At 39.5% G+C, this 24,665-nt stretch overlaps 1 protein-coding gene and 1 long non-coding RNA gene across 8 annotated transcripts in view; both read left to right on the top strand.

Annotated features, from left to right (window-relative positions):
* The window catches only part of LOC121922680, a 365,925-nt gene that overhangs the window by 255,415 nt on the left and 85,845 nt on the right, over positions 1-24,665 (top strand). The gene's annotated exons all lie outside the window — the stretch shown is intronic.
* The window catches only part of LOC121922678 (contactin-6-like), a 193,882-nt gene that overhangs the window by 134,838 nt on the left and 34,379 nt on the right, over positions 1-24,665 (top strand). For 6 of the 7 annotated variants that reach the window (XR_006102208.1, XR_006102209.1, XM_042452387.1 and 3 more), the window contains 5 exons: positions 6,336-6,463; positions 17,288-17,463; positions 19,612-19,729; positions 22,019-22,177; positions 22,256-22,405. Coding sequence is in view for 5 of the 7 variants with exons in the window: in XM_042452387.1 (XP_042308321.1) it covers positions 6,336-6,463; positions 17,288-17,463; positions 19,612-19,729; positions 22,019-22,177; positions 22,256-22,405 (731 nt within the window). In the remaining 2 variants the exon portion in view is untranslated. The remainder of the gene's footprint in view (positions 1-6,335; positions 6,464-17,287; positions 17,464-19,611; positions 19,730-22,018; positions 22,178-22,255; positions 22,406-24,665) is intronic. The other variant, XM_042452385.1, reaches the window with a different exon arrangement.

A 24,665-nucleotide genomic window follows, 5' to 3' on the forward strand; every position in this document is an offset into this window, starting at 1 on the left:
CAGTCTAACTCTTTTCCTACTTTCTACTTCTCCTACTTTCCTACTTTAAAAAATGGCTTTTTCTAGTAAGTCCTGACTTCCATGATGTGGCCAAAGTACATCGGTGTCTGTTTAGACATTTTGGCTTCTAAGGAGAGTGAAGGCCCAATTTGCTTTAGGATCCATTTATTTTTCTTTCTAGAGGTCCATAGTATCTGGTGATCTTTTCTCCAGCACCACATCCCAAATTAGTTGATTTTCCTCATATTAGCTTTCTTCACTGTCCAGCTTTCTCACCAATGTATAGTATTGGGAAATATGATTTCATGGACCATGCTAACTTTAGTATTTAGTGATATATTTTTACACTTCAAGATCTTGTCTAGTTTCGTTATTGCTGCCCTTCAAAGTCCTATCTCCTTCTGATTTCTTGACTACAGTTCCAATTACTGACTGGGCTAAGGTATGAAGAATCTTGAACTTTTCCAATGTCTCCATCATCTACTGTAGAATTATGTAGCTCGTCGATGGTTATTATATTTGTTTTCTAATTGTCCACCTGTAAAACTGCCTTTGTACTTTCTGCTTTGACTTTTTTTCAATACCAACTCCAAATCTTTGCTATTTTCTGCTAGTAATATGGTATCATCTGCATATCTTAAATTACTGATGTCCCTTCCTCCAATTTTATGCCTCCTTCCTCTGAATCTAATCCTGTTTTGCATATGATATTTGATCAAATGCAGACTTGCCTGACCCTCTTGCCTACTGGGAACCATTCCATTTCTCCCTATTCAGTGCTAAGAGTAGCCTCTTGCCCTGAGTACAGGTTACATAGCAGGACAATCAATGTTGTGTCACAACCATTTTTAAAAAAGATAGGTCCATAGCTTTTTGTGATCTATACAAACAAAGGCATTGCTATAGTATGTAAAGCACTTCATTATTCGGTGACGGAAGGACAACTTCAAAAAACATTCCCTAACATAATTGATCAACCTTTGATACAATATTTTCTATAAAGTGTCCATACATAAATGCATGATCATGCAGATCTACGGAACAGCTTTGTAAGAAGTGAGCATGGCTAGAAACAAATCTAAGCTAAAGTTCAAGGAACATGGCAGCATCAGTAACCCATCTCTAAGTGGGATTGACTTCCTAAATTAAGAAAAATTTCCATTAGGGTGACTTTTCAACTCTATTAAATTTGACAGAATGGGCTATAGAATGTCTTGATAATGAAATCTTGCACCTTTGGCTTTAACATAGAACTTCCCTGCATAATGTTCCAAAGTGAATTTATGTTAAAAGATCTATGGGAGATAGAAGTTCTGTTCTGATCTCCTTTGCCTGCAAGTAATAGACATTTTTCCCCCTGTGAATTCACCTTCTTTCAAATCAATGTTATTGAATTTTGTGTGCCAAAGAATTAGTCCCAGATAGAGGATACTGGAACTATACTAGGGTTAAAGTATAAGAGACCTAGCTATATAAAATTCATCATAGCTTTCCCTAGAAATAATTTTGCTGTAAGAGTGAGTCATCATATAATAATATCTCCTCCCACCCCATGGATAAATCATTACAAGTATATCTCAGCTAACAAAGTGGATATGTTCTTGAGCACTACAACTTTAAGAGTAAAGTTTGGCATCGGTGGCACAAATAGCATGGAAAGAAGAAAAGCAGCTGAATATGTTTCAGTAAACCTTTTATCCAAAAATAACATTATGTAAAATAAAACAGATGTGCATAAATAAACCAAAATGTTTTGAGCCTTCTAGAGACTTGAAAGTTTCTACCAAAAGCATCCAGTCATTTTTTCTTTTCTTTCATCAGCCTCTATTTTTCTTATGATTTTCATTTTGGTGGCCAAACTTACAGATCTATGCTTTTTTTCTTTTTTAACATGGTGGGAAGGCAAGCTTATCTGTTTCCCAATTTTCTCATACTTCACATATATTTAGTAAGGAATTCTGGAGGCAGCTGCTACTTAACTTGTCTATTGTAGGCCAGCACATACAATTACAGTAGGACCAGCTAGAACTGAATCCCATTCTTTTCCAGCTCAAGCTTGATTACATTGTTTACTGCAGATATGCTGCTGCAACCCAGCACCAAAAATCTGTGCTTCTCCAACACTCTTTCACTTTGATCTCAAAAGGAGGCTGGATTGGTATTAAAAAGACTTGGTAGAAAGGAACACCTTTGTCAGAGGCTTTGCTAACTGGAGAAGGCTTGTGTTATGGTCTTAAACCTATGCAGATTTGGACAAAGGCTTTGCTAGCAAGCTATTTTACCAAAGTGCCTTAACAGTACAGTACCATACATTTCTACTAAGTAGGAAACTCCACTGAAATCAACTGGACTTATACCAAGGTATTCCCTATAATTTTCCCCTGTAGTGTTATTGCATTTAAGAGGAAGAGCATCCTGCCTAATCAAAAGTCTTTTTTGTTTCAAAATCCACTGACTCCAGCAACCAGAAAACCCAAAAAGGATCCCTGGCAACTGGATTATACAAAATTAGTTTATACAACCTGCCAAGAGTAGTGGCAAAGCAAGTATATTCAGTATAGTTCTACACTGCATGTATTCACATTTCAAGTAACCAGGGACCAAGTCATTTACAGGTTTTAACCAACATTTTAAATTGTGCTTTGAAATGCATCAGAAGCCAGTGAAGATATTGTAATATTAGAGGAGTCATATAAATGCTTTAGAACCAGTTAATGCTCTATAATTAAATACCTGCTCTCTGGTATGTAATTAAACTGACTAAGAACACCAATGTGTTTTTTTAATCAAACACATTATCAACTCCAGATACTTACTGAGAACTTCTACAGGCAATTTGGAATGAGAAGGACCAGAACCATTCTGAAGCAGAGTTTTCAAGTCCCATCCCAAGAGGCAGTTAGTAAAATGAGGTTTATAAGAAAATTGGTGTGTTACTTTATAATAATATAATAATAAATTTTTATTTATATACCGCCTTTGCTGAACCAATCCGGGCGGTTTACAACATTAAAATAACATACAGCATAAAAACAATATATTTCCCTCCCCCCTTAAAAAATTATTAAACAACATATCTAATTTAAAACCACAATAACTAGTTAAAATAACAATAAATTAAACAAAATAATACCAACCAACAAACCACTGCAACTTCAGTTCTAAAGAAAAGAAAAGGGGGCTTTGGAGACATTACTGAGGAGGGGGGAGATCCTGAGACCGGAATATTTCAGTCTGGGAAGGCCTGCCTGAAGAGATCCATCTTGACAGCCTTTTTGAAGCTGTCCAAAGATGTTAATTGACAGATCTCGTCCAGCAGGTCGTTCCAGAGCCTGGGGGCGACAGCAGAAAAAGCCCTCCGGGAGGTTGCTGCAAGCCACGATTTTTGAGGCTGCAACAAGTTCCTCCCAGAGGACCGGAGGGCGCAGGGAGGATTGTATGGGAAGAGGCGGTCTCTGAGATAGCTTGGACCCAAGCCATTTTGGGCTTTAAAGGTAATAACCAACACCTTGTACTGAGTCCGGAAACCAATAGGCAGCCAGTGGAGGGACCTCAAAACTGGAGTGATATGGTCCCTTCTAGATGTTCCTGACACAAGCCTGGCTGCCATGTTTTGAACCAGCTGTAGTTTCCGAACCAGGCACAAGGGCAGCCCCATGTAGAATGCATTACAGAAGTCAAGGCGTGAGGTTACCAGCGCGTGCACAACAGTCTCGAGATCCCTTACTTCCAGAAAAGGGCGCAGCTGGCGTATCAGCCAAAGCTGATAACAGGCGCTCCTGACAGTCGCATTCACCTGATCTGTCATCAGGAGCTTTCATCACCAATGACTTGTACCAGGGAAACAAGGTAAAGAATAACATTTAAAGGGGAAACAATCCATGTTTGAACAAATGACTTTCATGGAAACCGAACTGGAATATGATAAAGAACCTTATCGCACACGCAGTTTTAAACATTTTGGGGACGGAAGGAGGACGCTCGTGTGTGCGCGTGTCCAGCAGAAAATGGAGTTTATCGCACACGAAGATGTCCTCCAACAGTCCCTGTTCCGTCCCCCGGCACACACCTGTTCCCATCCAGTCCTGACGGGCGCCGGGGGACAGAATAGGGACTGTTGGAGGACGTCTTCGTGTGCGATAAACTCTGTTTTCTGCCGGATGCGCGTGCACACGAGCGTCCTCCTTCAGTCCCCAAAACGTTTAAAATTGCGTGTGTGATAAGGTCCAAAGCTAAATACACTGCAGGCCATGTCCCAAGTAAAATATCTATAGTGCTGTACAAATCATTTATGTAACTCAAGAAAATATCTCCTAGATTCATTGGAGGAATGATCTACTTGTGCCGTTCTTTCCCTCCTTTTCAACAATCTCCTTATATACAAATGTATTAAAGTTCAAGTGGCAACAGTATAGATTTTCAAGCTGAGTCGAGGCAAACAAAGCAGATGTACTGAAGCAACCTACTGATTCAGCAGTGAGAACAAACACGCACCAGGGATGGATGCCATCAGGCTTAGCAAATCCCTAGGAGTTAGTTTCTTTCTTTTAAAAAAATAATACTGACATCTGATCACCTCAAATGCTAAACACAGGTGTGAGAATTCTCTTGTGTTTGACACTTGGTTGAACACAGCCTGTGATAATTAACTCCAAATCAGTGTGTCTAGCTCCACTCAAACCATAGTTTGCTCTTCTACTTTTCAGATGGCACAGCAGTGCTATACAATGGATAATTATACATTTTTCTCTTCAGGAAAATGTGGTCTGCCTGCTTTCATTTTTAGTCCTTGGATCTGCTTTCCCCCCATTTTAACCATGTAAAGGGAAGAAACTACAATGAGGGCTTGAGTGTGTGAGAATAAAATAGCAAGTATTTGTTTTTAGTTTGAAATACTGCATTGTGGTTGCAGTTATATGATTAAGTTTGTAAGGATTGAAAGAGCAAACTGCATGCAAAAAATGCACATTGTAGCATACACAAGATTACTGCCAAAAACACTATGGTGCTGTCGGCCTACCATTATCGCAACCAAATGATGCCAGGGAACCTTTTCACACTATGTTGTTGTTGTTGTAATAATAATAATACCTTTCTCCCAAAATTGGGACTCAAGGTGGCTTACATTTTTTTAAAAGAATCAATAACTAAAAATTATATATATAAATTGTAATCTATGATTCTACATTAACTTTCATGGCAACCCCTTCCAGAATCATGGGATTTTCAATTGAGGGAAGAGTATTTGGAATTCTCATCCAGAGAGCTCTAGTGCCCCATCAAACTACAAACCATAGGATTCCACAGAACACAGCCATAGCAGTTAGAGTGGATTATAGCACTGTATTACTATTGCGCTGTGTGAAAGGCCCATTATGTTTTGCATTTTGCTTCCCCACTGCATATCATCACAGTTGCTAATGGTCAGGAAACATGAAGCACTGAGACATGAATTATTACTACACATGTCCATGGGGACAGAAAGAACTTGACATCAAGATGCTTTTTTTAATGCCATCCTATTATGTATTATTTGCCCATTATGTTTGTATTTCCACTGCAGAGGCAATGATGTGCTCAGAGTTCCTATGGGTTTTTATTATTGTTATTATTTGAATGGGCCTTCCGACTGAAAATCATATTGATAGTTTTACACATCAGGAATCTTTTACAACTTTTTTCAGTGAGGGAAAGACATTTTCAGACAGAAGCTTGCTCTCAAACAAGTAGTCTGCTTTATACATTCTGAAATTGTACCATCCTGTGAGAGGACTGTAGCATGTGAGTGGTCACACAGTATGAGTTTTCATCAAACCCAAGAATTTACAAGGTTATTTCAGATTATGGCAACATATCCAAGACCTTGTAATCACTTTGTCCTGCTTTCATTGATTGCAGGTAGCTACCTGGATGACTAATAACTTTTACTAACGCTGTTGAAAATTACATAGGCCTCATACTTCATACTGCAAACAGCTCACCATCTGGGATCAAGAACATATTTCACCCTGTGAGGAAAAACAACACAATTAGATTTCATGTTATGGATTCATTCTTCCTCTCCAGTACCTGATGTTGACCAAAAAATGATGCAGACTAGGGGTGTAAATGGTTTATTATTCAATTCTGGTGTGTCTAATTTTGGTCTAATGCAATGATCACTAAGGGACTGAGATGAAAATTTAGCTGGTATGTGCTCAGTTTGCTATAATCAACAGCAACTATGATTAATGTCCAAATGCTACAAGTAACATTACATCATTGTTATTGCCCTTAGTGCTCAGAATAATGTTCTCTTAATGACTGATCTCTCTTTGTTTTCCCCTCCTCTTCAGAATCTTCATTTTAGAGGATGGCAGTCTGAAAATATATAATGTTACCAAATCAGATGCAGGTGTATATACTTGCATCGCAATGAATCAATTTGGAGTTGCAAGGAACTCTGGAAACCTGATTGTGAAAGGTATTTTATTGTCTTCATTTGTGCTTTATGCATATTGGAAATGCACATGCATATTTGATTAACCATGCTGAGATGTCAGAGAGTATAATAATATTGTCTGAGGTATGGTTTGAACCAGATCTTCTTCCTGGAACAGGGCTGCTGAGATGCCGTTGGCAAACCAGAGGGTGCCAGGCCAAGCTGCAGGTGGTGTCTGTGCTTTGATATTATTCTTAGATATTGAGACTAACAACAAATACAAACTCAGTTTTCAACTCTAAATCAGTACATTTCAAGTAAGTTGCAGTGTTTTCTAGCAGGGGATAAAGGATACAGAAGAACAGGGGACATGCATTTCCCTATTCACTTTTGGAAATGAATTTGATATGTAAATACAAATTTCTGATTTTTTTTAAAAATTTGTCTAGTAAAAGCAGTTGTTTTGTTCAGCAACATACTGGGAAAATTACCCATATCTTACATTCCTATAGTTAAGTCATCTTTCTCGGGAAAAATTGTAGTGTAATATATCACTGTTGTCTATTGTCTGTTGTCTATCATCACAGTTGCTATTGATCAGGAAACATGAAGCACTGAGGCATGAATTATTACTACACATGTCCATGGGAGTTAAAGAACTTGATGTCAAGATGCTTTTTGAAAAATCATCATCATCATCATAATGACATCCTATTATGCATTATTTGCCCATTATGTTTGTACTTCCAGGGCAGAAGCAGTGATGTGCTATAAAGACCTATACTACTACTACTACTTATTATTATTATTATTATTATTATTATTATTATTATTATTTGATTTCAGAATAATGGTGACCCTAAAGCAACCCTTAGAGGTTTTCTGGGCAAAATTTCTTCAAAGGAGGATTGTCATTGCCTTCCTCTGAAACCCCAGTGGGTTTCCATGCTGGACAGGGATTTGAACCCTGTTATCCAGAGTTGTAATCCAACCCACTGAATGAATATGACATCAATATTCAAATGACTATATCAACAACCTATTTTAGAACAACATGTAAGATTCAAAAGTTCAGTCAGTAAAAGTCACAGTATATCAGATGTTATTACGTATCAATTTTTATATGCCAAACTCAAATGTGATCAAACAGGGTACACTTAGATATTAATAAGCCACATAGTACTTTTCCATATTGTTTTACAAAAATGTGAGTTATTGCAGTATAGCATCTTGGGATTTGTCGAGATTTTCTGCAACCATTTATTGCATCACTTCAGTAGGGCTGTTTGTAGCATTTTTTGCATCTGCCCAAGGGCTCCTCAAGGCTTTTAAAAATTGGATTATGGTTTGCTGAGATACTCCTAATGGTTAAAAGGCACATTTTCTCTTCTGATTTTGTTTTAAGTGGTTTTAGTGTTAGAGTGCAAAGGTGTCATTTCACTGATGAACTACAGCTTTGCACTATATCTCTAAAGAGTAATATAAAAATAATAAAAGAAAAGAGAAGGGGATGTATTTTTTCAATATATTTCAGAATTCAAAATAAACCCACTTGAGAGTGGGAATAAAATATTGCAGCTAGTGATGGAAACTGCCAAAAAATAGTCTAGGACAACAGACACATTGTTTGATTTTTAAAGCAACAGCAACAACAACAGCAAAAGAAGAACAACAGGGAATATCAGAACATCACAGCACATTTCTCCTTTCTGTAAAATCCCATTATTGCATCCAGATCCATCAAAGTGCCAAATATAAGGAGTGCCAGCCGTACATCTTACTGCCAGTCTGAAAATTGTTAGATGCCCATTGATATTTATGTAAGGTTAATATCTCCAATAATAATAATAATAATGATAATGATAATGATAATATTTCTATTTCCCGCCTCTTCCTGCGGATCGAGGCGGGACCACAGCAGTATCAACAATACAAATTACAAAGTGCACTGGTTTTGAAAAATTGACTTTTTTTTAAAAAAAAGTGAACAGTAAAGTTGAGGGCTGAAACCCATTTAGAAGCCAGGTTGCAGCTCCTGCAGGATCCTAATAATGGTGGTGCAGTGGTTAAATGCCTGTACTGCAGCCACTCACTCACAAACCACAAGGTTGTGAGTTCAATACCAGCCAGAGGCTCAGGGTCGACTCAGCCTGGCATCCTTGCGAGGTTGCTAAAATGTGTATCCAGCTTGTTTAGGGCAATTAGCTTACACATTGTAAACCACTTAGGGAATGTTTAAGTGCACTGATAAATGGTATAAAAATTTATTTGGTATTGCTAACAGAGGGAAACTCACATTTTAAAGTATTAGGAAAAGAGCGGTCCAAGGAGCTTGGTAGAAGCCAAGCCCAGAGTCATATTTTGGCCACCTCCACTATAAGGCAACCACTAATATTTTGTGGGACTAAACTACAAAGTTACAGAATGCCACTAATAAAATATTTTCTCCTTTCTCACAAGATTCCAAAACATTTTTTTCACTACAAATCCTGGGATTTGTAATTTGGTGTGACACCAGAGCTCTCTAATAGACAGGGCTAAGTATCTCACAAAATGACAAATTCCAGAATTCCATAGCATTGAGCCATAGCAATTAAAGTGCTGTCAAACTACATTAATTCTACAATGTAGATGCAGCCTAAGAGACAGTAACTGCTCAAACGTCACTCAGTGTGTTCCCTTGCTGTGTGGAGATTCAGTTTAGCTGCAGTTTCTTAGCCTGCTCACAACTATATTATACCTGCTCTAAAACAAGTTACATTAAAAACAACTGCTAAGGGTATTGAGCCCCATGTTTGCACAAAGAATCCCTGTCTATTGTGGCTTTCCCATTCACTTCTGCAAAGGCAACAGCTCTGAAATGCTGTTTCAGTGCATCTTCATAGCTGCCAACCCCACTAAATTGAACAAACAAAGTCCATTAAAATGGAAGGGTACCATCATACACTGGAACACACCCTTTCAGTCAAGGATGGAAATCCATGTTTTCCTCTAAATGTGGTTGGACTGCAACATCCTGGATATCTCATCAATGATGAAAAATGCTGGGAGTTGAAGTCCAACCACATATAAAAGCTGTATGATTCCTACCTCTGATTTAGATTAAGTTCCCTTCCCCACTTGCTGCTTTCCCTTACAGATAGCAAGCATGCTTATTGCTATACTGTCTGATGGAACATTGCCAGCACAGTGCAGTATGTGGCATCCCTGGATAGCGTTTTGTGCAATACTTTCTATCCTGCATGCAGAAAGTGTACTCATCCAAGAACTTTGCACTAGGCCTGTGTGTGAAATCTGGCTGCAGATAGGTTTAAATATATCCTGTCATCCTTTCATGGCAGGTCTGCCTGAAGTGGGTGGGGGGGAGGGCGGGGGGAATCTTCCATAGCTGCCAGTTAATAGAGATTTTCATGTAGCTCAAGAGATAGAAGCATGTGTTTTGGTTCTTAAAGGCTTGGGTTAAATCCCCAGTGATAAACCTATGAAGAGGTTATTCAAGTGCCAGCAACCCCAGATGTGTGTAGGGGAACAGTTAAACAATTCTTTTCCTTCCTGCCTTTCCAGCAATCTGATCTTGTTTGGCATTTTAAAATAATTGGTTTTCTACATGGAAATCTCTGCATTCTGATATTGAATTGCAACAATAAGTGATGAGGGATAGATTTTTAAAGACAAATTACTCTAAAAGTAATCATCAGTCTTATACATAATGGTTGATGCTAGATAATGTTAACAACGGTGGCATTTTTGAGAAAAACTGAGTGCCCAATATAGTGTGTGTGTGTGTGTGTGTGTGTGTGTGTGTGTGTGTGTGTGTTTCCCTTCTGCTGATTAATCTTATATTTATAATGTCAGAATAATTTTATCTTCCTACCAGTGATGTTCCTCTAACCTCAGTAGTCAGGGGAATTAAATTTCAAAAGGTGATTATGAAAATGGCAATTAGGAAAAAAAATGCAGTGCATGTTGGAGATGTATTAAACTCTGCCTAGCAATAAGTAAAAATAATCTATGTCGCGTTACATACCGCCATAAGGGACGTCCTTAGGACGTCCCATTTTGAAAAAGGGGCATCTCTTCCAGCCGCCCCTTACCCTGTTACGGACAGAGTCCGTAACAAATGGCGGCGGCCGTTCCACACGGCCGCCACCATTTTGACGTAATGGATGCTCTGCATCCGCACGTCGCGACCCAGAAGTGATGCTGCGAGTGCACGCTTTGGTACTTGTGGTGTCTCTTTCAGGTTGCTGGAAGGAGCGCGATTTTCACACTCCTTCTTTGCAGCGCGGAGGAGTTGCGCAGTTTGGCTGCTGCGACTCCTCTGCGCTGCAACCGGCAGCAGCCCGAGACCGCCCCTTTTGGGCGGTCTGTAACGGGCCTACATTTGTGCTGTAGCTGAGATCAGGAGAAGGTTGTCACTAGACCCATTGACACAGGTGAGAGTAATGTTTTTTTTTCTCCCACAAATCCCCCAGTTTTTCTGTCCTGCACCTAGTTGCAACCTTTGAAAATGTTATGCAGGTTAGTTATGTTATACACTAGTTAGTGCATAAGAGAGAAACAGGATGTATGCAACCCCCACACCCACCCCAAACTGGTCCTTTTCCTTGTTCTCGACATTTGTGCTTATGGAAGGTTTTATAGTGTATATAATTATTTATGAATTTGTCTGTATCAGGACTTTTTCAGACAGGATCTGTCTGCCTTATAACCCATGAGGTTTTTTTTTGTGTGTGTGTGTGTTTGTTTTTTTTGGGCAGGAAAAATAATTTTATGATGCAACATTTTAAAAGGAAATGCACACTGTTTCTTTTGGGGGATGAAATACTACTTTTTGCAGAGAAATTTTTTTGCAGATGGAACAGTGTATTTCCCACAATGTTTTTAAGTCCTAAAGTGCAAACAGTCGTAGAAAATTGTGCAGATGCCATCATATTCTCATACAGTGAGGAGGAAACTGTTCAATTTATTCATTCCTGTGTGTGAGAATGAACAACATGATGATTTACATGTTAGACTCTTTGTAGTTATCTATCTATTTAGGCATGCACAATGAACATGTGCACCAAAAGTTACTTTTTGGATCCCAGCCAATGTTTCAAGGCCACTAGGCATTGCATTTTGCACACAGCAAGCATACATCCTAACTGTGAATACTGTGACAATTTTATTTTTAACACGTAAAGAAAAGCTTTAATTTGACAATTGCAAAATTTATTAAAAATCAAAATAACAATGTGCTATGATAATAGCAGCCTTTGCAGGGAACATTTGTTTTGGTTCCCCTCTGGAGAAGTTTTGGCTGTTCAATTATAGGCCTCATTGCTTCAGTATTATATTCAACTGAAATGTCAGGATTCCGAAAAGCATATCTAATGTGCAAATTAAGTTTATTGCTGCTCATTCAGTTGTTTATTCCTTGTGATAGAGGTCTTTATTATACCTCAAGAGCACTGAGTGCCTTGTCTCTTTTTCTCTTTGGAAACTGGGAATGCTTCATAATGCATGCCTGCAGTTAGTAAGCAAGACAGATAGATAATGGGAAAGCATGCACTTTTAGGAGGCATTTAAAAAGATTTGAGATGGAAATCTTAAACAAAACCTGATGAGGACAACAGCTTGTGTCAAGTGAAGCGAGCATCTCAGCATCACTCATAGCAGTTGATGTGAGCTGGACAGACTTATAGATCCAGAGAGACCTAGCATCAGCCTTCTATAAAACATGCTTTTTTATTTTGTTAAGACTGCAAGAATGCATAGTTAGGCTCTATGTAATGCATGGCTGAATTGCTTAACAAAGCAGAACAATAGACCCAAATGGAGCAACAGGTTGTAGCATATTGCAGTATTCATGCCTCCATGCAGGGGTGCAACTAGAGTGGTAGTCTCAACTTGAATTATCCTCCCTTTCACTAATAATCATAATCATAATCATAATCTTAATAATGCTCTGCTTATCAAATCAGATGTCATACTGCAACTGTTACAAGGCCTCATTACAAAGAAATATGATTTCCAAGTTTTTCTGAACCCAATACAGGACAATGCTCCTTGTTAACTATCCAACACAAGATTAGGTACACATGAGGCAGGCCTGTGTCAAACCTCTTGAGAGGAGGACCATTGCTGAGAATTCCAGGCTCCTGTGAAATCTGAGATCTTGCAGGAACCTGAAATCTTGCCAGTGGTCTTCCTCATGAGTTTTGAGGCACACCTTGTATAAGCCTGCCCAACATGCTTATCTCACCTGTAAAGCTGAGTGTAGAATGAATGGGCAGCAGGCATGCTTTCAACACATACCCCTTCTGAGGTCATTTTGCTGCATACTGAATTTCTGGGGTCAGTCTGTTGTCAGCAAAGCTTTTTATGAAATCAGAAGCACACAAGCCCATTCTGGTACGCAGTAAAATGGCTTCAGACCAAGATCTCTTCATTCCAAGTGGATCTGGTTCCACTGTACTTACTCTTGCCTCTGCAAGCAACTGAGAGTGAAGAATCTGAAGCACAACTTGGGGCTGCTCTATTTCACTGGCTGGAGAAGAGGAAGATTTGTGCCATGCCACCCACAATTCCTGCAGAGGGATCCCCAACATTTGCTACACAAGGCTATTTTGCTACATGTCATTATGTGCATCCCTACTTTCCCAAAATCTGTAATGTTAGCTTTGGGACATATTGTATGGACCTAATACAAAGGTGCGTTAGAGACGTATTAGGGTTAGGAAGGGGCATAGTAGGTTTGAGAAGGGGCATCACTTCCAGACACCCCTCAACCCTAGTACGGACCAAGTCCGTACAAAATGGCGGTGCCCATCCACATGGGGGCTGCCATCTTGAAGTAGTGGACGCATTGCGTCCACACATTGCATGGCACAAATGATGCTGCAAGTGCACCATTGGTGCCCCGTGGCATCATAACCACACCGCCAAGAGAAGCACCATTTTGGGCCTTCTTTTTGCAGCACGGAAGAGCTGCGCGGTTTGTATGCTGGGGCTCCTCCGCGCTGCAAATGACGGCGGCGGCACATTTTAGGCGGTCTGTAATGCACCAAAGGTGGACTTCAAACTCTCAAATATGGGACATTTCATAGAAAAGGGACCATGTGAGAACCCTACCAGAAAATAACATGTATGTAGGAACATGCACAAAAGACATAGATGGAATATTGCATCTCATTATTTATGGTTGATGGGTTTTTACAGTTTGTAGTAGAGTTGTCAGAGTAAAAGCAGGAGAGCACTCTTGTCCATTTAGTGGTTGTGAAGAAGAAAAAAATTAAGCAGGTGGTGTTTGTTACCTGGTTTTATGACAAGGAACAACTGCTAAAATTCCTTCTTTTGGGCAACCATTAAATACAGGAGCTCTCTTCAGTTTTCATTCTGCAAACCTAGATTGTGGTCATGTTAAGATGCTTAAAGTGTTCACAAACCCTTTCCTTATTAGACAATAAAATAATCACAACCTATTAAGTATATATAAGATATATAAAGTTCAGATCTCTAAAGTTTAGTTGAGTATTTCACAGATATGTTCTAAAGATAATGAGACAGTAATTTTGTTAGCTGACAGGTAAAGTTCACACCCTTTCTTAGTGAATCATGGTCTCATATCTTCTCCCTTACTCTCTATTACACATAGAAGCTATTTATGTTTCAAATGAACAGGTTGTTTGCTTTGCAACAATTAACACCATAAATTAAGAGTAATCCCTAAAAAAAACAAAACAAACAAACAAAAAAAAAACACCACACTATATAGAAGCAATCAGAAGAAATCCACTTCACACATGCTAGTTGTGAAATCAGTTAGGGTACAAAATGTCTTCTTACATTTCCACGGTATTGCATTTCTAATTTATTTATTTTTCATGGTAAGTTGTTCAACCAGCCTGCAAAAGTGATAGATTTGGGTAGGAAGATATAAAGCCTTCTAATCTGTTCCCTAGTATATTCTTAACCAGAATTTTCAGAGCTTTGCTGTTTGGTTGATTATTTTAATATATTTTTTAAAAGTCTCCCCTCATCTTTTGATTCCTCCCATCTTGTCTCCTACCAAGTACCATATATTTTATGTTGTATTTATTCCTGTTGCTAGAATTGTTGTTAATGTTTATTTTCAAGAATGTGGATCTTCATTACTGCACAGTGCTTTCATCAACTTAAGCATTATTTGCTATTGACAGTGGAGTCATTGTGTCCAATTTATCTGGCAAACATACCTACAATAGCAAAAAGGTGCAGGGATCAAATGTCATTGCCAGCCAAGAGCAGGTCTCGGAGGATGACGAGGAGGATGGGGTTCCTCCAGTGCAAGAGGTAATTGAGGCTACACCAGGTGCTAATCGTGCTCTGCCAGAAGCCAGCCATGACCTCCCAGCCCCAGAGGAGGAGGCTCAGCCAGGTCCTAGTGCTGGTGGGATTCCTCTGGTGGTACAGCAGCCTAGTGGTGACTCTGGGGAGGAACCAGGCTTGGAGGTTCCCTCCTTCAGGCAGCGCAAGGCTGAAAGTGCTGGCAGATGCAGATCCCAGAGAATTGCTGTGAGGTAATTAGCTAACCAGCCTAACCTGGTATGGGGGAGGGCGTCCCCTATTTAGCAAGCAAAGAGACACCAACTCAGTGCCAGAGTTTATTGCATGAGCTTTGGTGTGATTGCTGCCGGTACTGGCTTTGTGTATCCTGACTCCTTGTTGCCTTGACTTTGGAATGGACTGGACTCTTGTTATTTTCTGGCTGCCCTGACCCTGGACTGGACTCTTGTTACCTGCTGGCTGCTCTGACCCTGGACTGGACTGACTATCGTGATCTCTGTGCTCCTGACTTTGGCTTTGGCTTTCGGTTTGCTCTTTCTCTCAATCCCTGAAAGGTTTGTGGATTGTTTGAGCTGCTTACCTTGCTAATTACCATCCTTATCAGTGGTGTTTGTGTGTGTTGGCCGTAGTCCAGGACATCAAGACTGTAACTCATTTCTTGTCCTTAAGGAAACATAATTTTGTTCATTAAGTGGCTGAAAGTATTACTGAAATATTGTGAAAGTTTTTAAAAAGTTGGAGTCTTGGGTGAGGGGAAACAAGACTTCTGGGAACTTGGTAAACACAGCTGCCCAACTCACCTGGGCCAGATGGGTTGCTGCTGGGGGCCCACGCCATCCTCTGCCTGTGGCGGGCTTGGCTGCACCCCAGCATGCCTTGCTGCGGTGGGTGGGCCCAAGATTGGCCAGTTAGAGGGGAAGAGGAGGGACATACGGTTCCTGGCAGGCTTCTCTAGGAGGCTGAAGGTCCCTATCTTTGGTGCTCCAGTCCTCCAGGCAGCCTATTGGTCTGCTGTCCTAGAGGCAGGGCTCCCTCCAGGCTCCTCTTGCTCTTCAACCTTTATAAGGCCATGTGGCGTTCCTCTGAGGCACCATTTTAGCTCAGCTCTTCCGCCCTTCCTCTCTCGAGTTTATGGTTTTTCCTGCCACAATGTTTGAGCCAGCAGCATAGGTTATGGATCTGTTGGGTGTGGTTTCCAGGGCTGCGTAGCACTAGATCAGGAGTCCTTTGGCATACGAGTGCACTGAGGGCATGCATTGTGGCCATTGCTGGAGCTACTTCATGGCAGTGCCTCCCAGTGACTAGGGGCTTGACTGAGAACATACGATTGGTTGGTTGCATGTCTGCAAGATGGCATTTTCATAGCCCCTATGCCATCCCGAAGCCTGGGCGTGACCAGGTATTTCAGTTCATCGAACAACCAGGGGGGTGGAGTTACGATGTTCCAGATCCAGACCTCATGCTTTGGAACAACATTTCTTAGACATGTTGAGCTTCAAACACCGATGGCTCATCCAGTGAGAAATAGCTGTCAGACAAGATGAAACATGCTGCTCAAGCCCTGGTGAAAGTTCAGGGGTGGAAAGATACAACTGGGTATCGCCATGTCTAAGACGGAGCTTCTTATCTTCCCTCCTAAGCCCACCCTTCAATATTCCTTTTCTATCTCTGTCAACAACATCTCTATTCAGCCTGTTCAGGAAGCCCGCAGTCTTGGTTTCATTTTTGACTCCTCTCTGTCATTTATCCCTCAGATTCAGTCAACAGCCAAGGTCTGTAGATTTTTCCTCTATAATATTTCCAAAATCTGTCCATATCTCTCTGCTTCTACTGCAAAGACTTTGGTCCATGCCCTAGTGGTCTCTCAACTTGACTACTGCAACCTTCTCTTGGCACGGCTTCCTCTCTCTCACCTCCACCCATTGATTTCTGTTCAGCACTCAGCTGCTTGTGTTATCTCACTCGCTGGTATGACCATGTCTCTCCTGTGTTGTCATCCCTTCACTGGCTCCCCTTTCCCTTCCGCATTTGGTACAAGCTTCTCCTGCTCACCTTTAAAGCCCTGCATGGGCTGGCCCCTCCCTATCTCTCTGAACTACTTTCTCCCTACATCCCCACGCGTTCCCTCCATTCTGGTACCCAAGGTCTCCTGTCCTAGCCCAGGATTTCCATGGCCCCGTCCCAGATTCATCCCTTCTCGCTTGCCGCCCCTCACTCCTGAGACCTCCTCCCCTTACAAGCACGACTCAACACGTCTCTATCCAGCTTCAAAGCTGAGTTAAAGACCATATTGTTTAGGGAAGCGTTCCCAGGGAGTCTGTGATTGTGTCCTGGTTGTTCAGATGCTTGACTCAGTAGTGGATATTGCTGTTTTAACTTGTTTCATATGATGTTTTTAATTTGTTGCTTTAACTTTTAGATTGAACGCCATAGGCAGGCTTTTATATTCTTGATTTTACTTGGTTTTGTACAGCGCCATGTAGATTTATGGCGCTTTATAAATAATAATAATAATAATAATAATAATAATAATAATAATGACCTTTTTCCCAATAGAAAGAACTATCATTACCACTCCTCCTTCCAATATGGATGTTACAGTGGGAGAAAGCATAGTCCTGCCTTGTCAGGTATCCAAAGATCCATCCATTGAGGTTGTGTTCATATGGTCATTCAATGGAGACGTTATAGATTTTAAAAGAAAAATGACACATTTTGAAAGAGCTGGAGGAGTAAGTTTTGCAATTTCTTTATTCCTTAACCAATTTTGTATGTGCTGAAAGTCACCATCTAAAATCATATGAATATTTGTCAAAAGTTATCCCCGTCTCTCATATGTACTACTGAATCATAGTTATATCAATTTATTTTGCATTCTGCATAAATACATAATTCTGATCTTAATTCTAAATGTGTGTTAACATTTGCATCTATTGCTGATTATAAAAATTAAGTATATCAGCTTCTGCATGTACTGAATTTTACCAATAATGACTTTGGATCCTTGATATTCGGCTCCTTTAAGAAACTGGCACTCTAAGCAAGAACTATCTTTCTTTGTGGCAAGGCCAAGCCTGCACTCAGGTTGGAAAGAATTGAAAATTCAGAAGTTACATGATCTAACAAACAAACAAACAAGCAAGCTTCATTTATATACTGCCTAAGCAGTGTCTAAGCGGTTTACAACTGTAAGCTAATTTGCCCCCAACAATCTGGGTACTCATTTTAGCACCCTTGGAAGGATGCAAGCCTGAGTCGAGCTTGAGCCCTTTTGCTGGTCTTGAACTCGCAACCTTATGGTTTTGAGTGAGTGGCTGCAGTACAGGCATTTAACCACTGCGCCACCAGGGCTCTTGTATCTCATTTTTTTAAAAAAAGTGTCAGAGTACACCTTTATTTTTCCAAGTATACAACTGAGGGCATGTGTTTAAACAACAGTAACTACCCACTTGCTATATTTTCCAAAGGAAGTGTCCAAATGATACTTCAAGGGAGCTCCAGCCTCTAAATGACTGTAGCTGTCAATAGTATCGACAGCCTGAGGATTCCAAAGTTCTCACTATGAAAGCACAGGTTTTATTACCTACCTAGGCCGCACTGACAGACATGAAAATCTGCCAGTTTAATTTTCATTCTATTTCTAAGGGTGTATCTACACTGTAGAAATAATGCAGTTTAAGCACTTAAGCTCATCCTACAGAATACTGGGATTTGTAGTTTTACAAGTTCTTTAGCCTTCTCTACCGAAAAGTCCTGATGCCTCATAAAACTACAAACCCCAGGATTCGTAAGATGGATCAATGCAGTTAAAGTGGTGTCAAACTGTATTATTTTTATAGTGTGGATGCACCCTGAGTCCCACTGGCATTCTCTTTCCAGTAGTCATGAGACTTTTCTCCTTTTCAAGTAGCACTTTTTCTAGTGTTTTTATGTATTTCACCTATTCGTGAAAGCACACTTGTGTGCATTTCCTCCCCAGACACATTTTTGCCATGCACATTTTTCAAATATGCACCTGGTTTTATGCATCAAAAACACAGATCAAGCCTCAGAAACCAATAGTTTTACCCACACCATGCACTTGATCTTGATGCCAGCCTTAGCATCCTAGATATGAAATGGATATTTTCACAGCGAAAGTCTACACATTTCCTTTTCATCCTGTTCACATCAAAGCCCTGCCAATGTAACTGAGTAACTATTGTACCCAACAATTTGGCAGAATCAGACGAATTGAATTTTCTAAACCCTCTTCAATGACCCATGTAGAGCAGACCCTAGAGCATTTTACAATAACTCAAACTGGATGTAACCCAGTTTAGACATCTCTAGGGAAAGCTGCAGCCAGTGCACTATCCTTAATTGTTCAAATGTATTCCTGGACAATGTATATATTCTGGAAATCAAAGCTCAGGGCTGGATCTAGAACTACTTCCAAATTGTGAAGCTGCATCTCCAGATGGAGTGTAACCCCATTCAGCAAAGCCTGTATCCCCATTCTATGATCTGACCAGGAACATTTCTGTCTTGTTTGGATTAAGTTTCAGTTTGTCTACTACTGAAGCCTTATTCTACCAAAACTCTACCCACCACTTCTACTGGTTCTCTGAAATTTATAGGACCTATCAATTTCACATATGGGTTGTGTCTGAACTCTGAAAGCCAAAATGCCTGATGTACCTATTTCCCGTTGGAAACTTTATTGCATTATATAGCCAGTATTTGTCTTATTTGTGAGATGCTATAATAAAAATTGAAAGAAGGTCATGACAGTAATTTAATTTTAAAATGGCAGTTTTATTGATATTTAACAACTGACAAAAATATCCTTTATGGAAAATATATTACAGTGCTATCTTTTCTTTCTTCTTCATCTCTAGGAATCCATAGGGGACCTTATGATAAGAAACATTCAGCTAAACCATTCTGGCAAATACACATGCACAGTGCAAACAGCTATGGACATCCTCTCTGAAACAGCAGAAATAATTGTAAGGGGTAAGTCTATTAACTGTAAAATGCCAACTAACTATAGCACTGAGACGAATAGCATTCAGCATCAAAGAAACTGGTTGAATGTTTGTTTGTTTGTTTAAAAATATGATCTTCAGGTAAGATAAATGTCCTGCTGTTATATATCCTTTCTGGACTTACATTTGCCTGACAGGAAACTAACCAAATCAGATGGAAGTGCCAGCAGGTATTATTTCTTCCCTTACATTGTTTTCACACTCACATTTCTAGGATATATGTTTGGAGAAATGTAAGGATATGCATATATCTGCCTTTAGAGGGTTTTGCTCTGAAAGGCAACATCTAAATCTTGTAATAAATCAAATTTTAAAGAAAAAAAACCCACATTTTGGAACCAGTTAATAATGTAGTTGTTGTTATTGTGTGCCTAAAAGTCATTTCCAACTTATGGTGACTGTAAGGGGAAATATATTACAAGATTTCTTTGCAAGATTTGTTCAGAAGAGGTTTGCCATTGCCTTCTTCTTTGACTGAGTGTAACTTCCACAAGGTCACCCAGTGGGTCTGAGTAGGGATTTGAATCCTGGCAAGTTGGGATTGCAAAGGCAACCTCCCTTTGAAAAAATATTGCCAAGGAACCCCCATGATAGGGTCACCTTAGGGTCACCATAAATCAGAAGCAACTTAAAGGCAAACAATAACTACAGGATGACAGGGCAGACAGTAGGTTACCAGCCATGGTGAATATTCCAGAGCATCCTCTGTAGTCTTGTTCTTTGGGTTATGGGACCTGAAGGCAGAAAAAAGACCCCCTTAAGGACTTCCAGATAACACAGTATCCTGTTATTTGGGAATCTGTAAGCCAGAGTCAACTAGCTTGAGCCAGGGTCAAGGATTAGTTTGCCTATGGCATAATAATGGGAAAAAGTGATCCCTGCCTCCATGGCTACATGGAAAGCTATCTGGTGTTGATGCACTGCATATAATAAATAGTTCAATAAAATTGAGACACTAGCTCATTTCTCATCTGTGTCTTGCTTTTTTCTTCCATGTGAATGTTTGAAAAACATCAATGATCTTAGAGATGTGATTTCATGTGCTTAGTAAGAATATCAACCAGTAGGGATGGGTTTGTTAGTGAAGAAACATATATCTACCATTGGGCTAGAATAGCAACTAGCATGGCTGACAATCAAGGAATAGGGGTAGATGTGAACTGACTTGCTAGTAGTTGTGTGCAGGATTTTGTTCCCAATGTATCATCAGGCAGAAATGGACATAATTCACTTGACAGTAGATTCACCCATCCTTTACACTGGCTAGGAATGCCTGGAACTTGACACAGGCTATCATAGGGCTTTCATGTGTTCCAGAAGACATATGGACAAGACAAATTCAGTTCAGTTTTGAGAGACCATTGTGACACTGGAAAGGAAGTTTGGCTTTCAGAATTGTGGCTAGAGACTGAAAATAGTATCTTGGGTGAGTGCCCAGAAAGCAGAAAGGGAAGTCGTTTGTCAATTTATATTTAATAGTTTGAAGAATGACTCAAAAGACATGAGCTGCTTTATATATAATGTACCATGTCTTTGAGAAGCCACTAAATTAGGCAATCCAGAAGGGTAATTCACTTCTGCTTAAAAAAAACAACATTCCTAATTACTTCTAGTAATCAAAGTCATAGCTGTGTTAGTCTGGAATATCAGTATCCAAAGGGATCTTGTAACACCTTTGTGACTAACTGCAAAATAAATTGCAGCCTAAGCTTTCATAGACTTGATCTATGACTTGTATCTGAAGAAGTAGACCAAGACCTTAAACAGATTGCTTAAAAGGGCTCATTTTGGGCCACATTGGGAGTATGGCATTCAGATGATGCACACTCTGAACATGTCTGGAAGGCACCCCGGGCATGGCTCTTCCCACTTCTCCTTTTTGGTGCCTGCTTCAGGACTGCGGTGGTGGCCTGGATTGATGCTGGGTGTGTGTGGCTGCTGCTGTCCTAGGGCCAACAGCAGTGGCGTGGTCCCAGCGCAGATCTTTTGCACTGTCTGCTTCACCCACAAGTCTACAAAAGCATATGCTACAACTTCTTTCACATAGTCTCAAAGTAGACCAAATCTACAAAAATGTATGCTACATCTTTCATACAGTTAGTCTCAATGTGCTACAAGATCCTTTTGCATATTTCTAGTAATGCACTACATATCTGGTTCACAACTAGACTAACTAAACACAACTAGACACAACTAAAGAACAACACAAGTAGAAACTCATTTGCTAAAGTAATATGGTCCCTTTCTTTTTAATAAGGCACTCCAGGCCCACCCAAAGATGTTAGCATTGAACATGTCTCAAGTACAACTGCAGTGCTAAACTGGAGACCTGGAACAGATAACAACAGTCCTATTCAGATCTACACAATTCAGACAAGGACTCCTTTTTCAGTTGGATGGCAGGCAGTTTCTACAGGTACACATTTCTGACTTACATTGTATGCTATATATTTTTTAAATATTCTGCCCCTAAACTTTTTTGTTTTATATCTAGTTCCCGAAGTTATTAATGGAAGGACTCACACAGCAACAGTGGTTGATCTAAATCCTTGGGTTGAATACGAATTCCGAGTTGTGGCTGGCAATGGTGTTGGAATTGGGGAGCCAAGTACACCATCTGAGCTACTAAGAACTAAAGCATCTAGTAAGTTACCTAAAATTATGCTGATGGCATTTTAAAATGCATTTTTTTCAATGGAAAGCTCAATAATAACAGTGCACACACACACATACACTCCCATTCAGAGATGCTTATGATGGAAAACAGTGATTTTCAAATTATTGTTTATATACTATTGTTCTTCAGTTATATTTTCATCCTGTTTCTCATTAAAAATTGGCCACACAGGTAGTTTACATGCTAATCTTATATACATGACAACAAAAATGAAATACAAAATCTTACTTGTAGGAAGGAATTCTAGGGCTGAAAAAGTGTTTATCCACAATGGAATGGTGTCTGACAAGTATATCCCCTCCCTTTGACTATTTGCTATAAACGTATTTCACACCCAGGCATAGAAAAGTGTGCTTTTATTGTAATATTATCTAATAAAACACTAGGAATATTAGTGTTTTATAAAGGTTATGTATAAGTGAAGTAAAAATAATTTATTTTAACATTAATTGGTATCTTATTTAAAAATGCATAAATGGTTACCTTTTAAAAAAAAAAAGCATTCTGGACACCAAAAATCCTAATTCATGTAAAATCTTCCATGACTTCAAATGAGCTCATTTAACACAAAATCTTCCATAGCTTTTTTTTAAATAATCCTTATCTCTGATAAGGGATATGGGAAATGAAATAATGACTGTTTCTGGTGCCAAATATTAAGGAGTATGGCACTGTAAAGTAAGTAAAATGTTAACTTTCCCTCATTATTTAAAAACCCATTCAATTAACATAATTTGTATTCTCAAGTATTTGCTTATTATGCTGATTTTACACACTGCACAATACCAGATAGCCAGCAAGAAACAATACTGTATACCTCTTTTTAAAACAAATGTTTCATTAAACTTTGACCTTTTGTGGAGAACTATGCATTGATTAGATATCCCCTCATTAAGATAATTGAAATCTGGGATATAAAAGATATAGAAACATCAGAAAAGCACTCATGCATGTTCAGGTTAAAATATTGATCCTGGAGGTCTTGGAGATCTGGCTAAACTTTACTTACTTGACTGTTTAAATGTTCTGCAGATAATAGGGAAACAAATCTGCTGTGCAGCCAACTGCTAAGAATCTGGATTGCTAATTAAAAACCCACCTCTGAGCAACAGGTGTGACAAATAAATAGCAAAGAAAGAGTGACTAAGAAAGTCTATCTTCTATTGCCTACATTGCCAGCTAAAACCCAGCTGAATGTTCATACATTCCTGCAGGCAAATGAGCCACTGTTCATTTCATTATAATGGAGCTGAGAATTAATTGAGCCTCTGCTGATGCAGTTAACCGTAAATTTTCATCTGTTTCTCAACTATGACCCAATTGAGGCTTTGTTGAACAGTAGTATAAATTTCTTTCCCATGCAAATAGAATAAATACTGAACTCTTTTAAACACAAGCACTAATTGAGTATTAACTGGTTCAAGGAACAGTGGAATGCTAGTTGAGCTTGGCTTAGAAGTCTCTTTTTCTTTCCTCATTTAGTTAACTATACTTTTCCCCTTTCCTTAATTTTTCCAAATCTAAGATGTGCCATTCAAAGTGAATGGTAGTACAAAAAAAATTCTGAAGAGTAAACTAATTCCTTCTCATAAATATAAAATGTCTAAAAAAACAAAAATTGAAACAACATGTCTAGCAATATTGTACAGCGATAATTAAAAGTTGAGAGTCAGCATGGTGTAATAGTTTGAATTTTGGACTATGACTCTAGAGACCAGGCCTTGAATCCTAGCTTGGCTACGTAAACCCATTTATTTCTTTTGTTTACGTCATTTTAACCTGTTAGTATTGACTTTACTGTACACAGCTCTGAACTCTTTTGATACTGTTATTGTGTGCCTTCAAGTCATTTCTGACTTATAGCGATCCTATCATGTGGTTTTCTTGGCAGGGTTTGTTCAGAGGACGTTTGACATTGCCATATAAATTTGGAGGTCTTCGGAGTGATGCTCGGCAGTTGTCTACACATACATTCCACAGTACTGCCCAACATACTGCCCATGGTATGGTTTGCTCCCTTTGAGGTTGAAAACAAGGCACTTGTGGCAGTGGTGCTGAGTGATACAGTGGAATGCATGTCTAGACAGCTGCCTAGCATCACTCCAGAGCCCTCCAAATTTTCTTGGAAAATCTGAGGCAAAACTGCATTAAACTTTTTAATGCAGTTTAGGGCATGAATGGCCCAGATTCAATGTGGATCTGGCCGCACATCGTGAAGGAAGTCCAG

Source organism: Sceloporus undulatus, chromosome 2 (assembly GCF_019175285.1).
Source record: "Sceloporus undulatus isolate JIND9_A2432 ecotype Alabama chromosome 2, SceUnd_v1.1, whole genome shotgun sequence".
NCBI lineage: Eukaryota > Metazoa > Chordata > Lepidosauria > Squamata > Phrynosomatidae > Sceloporus > Sceloporus undulatus.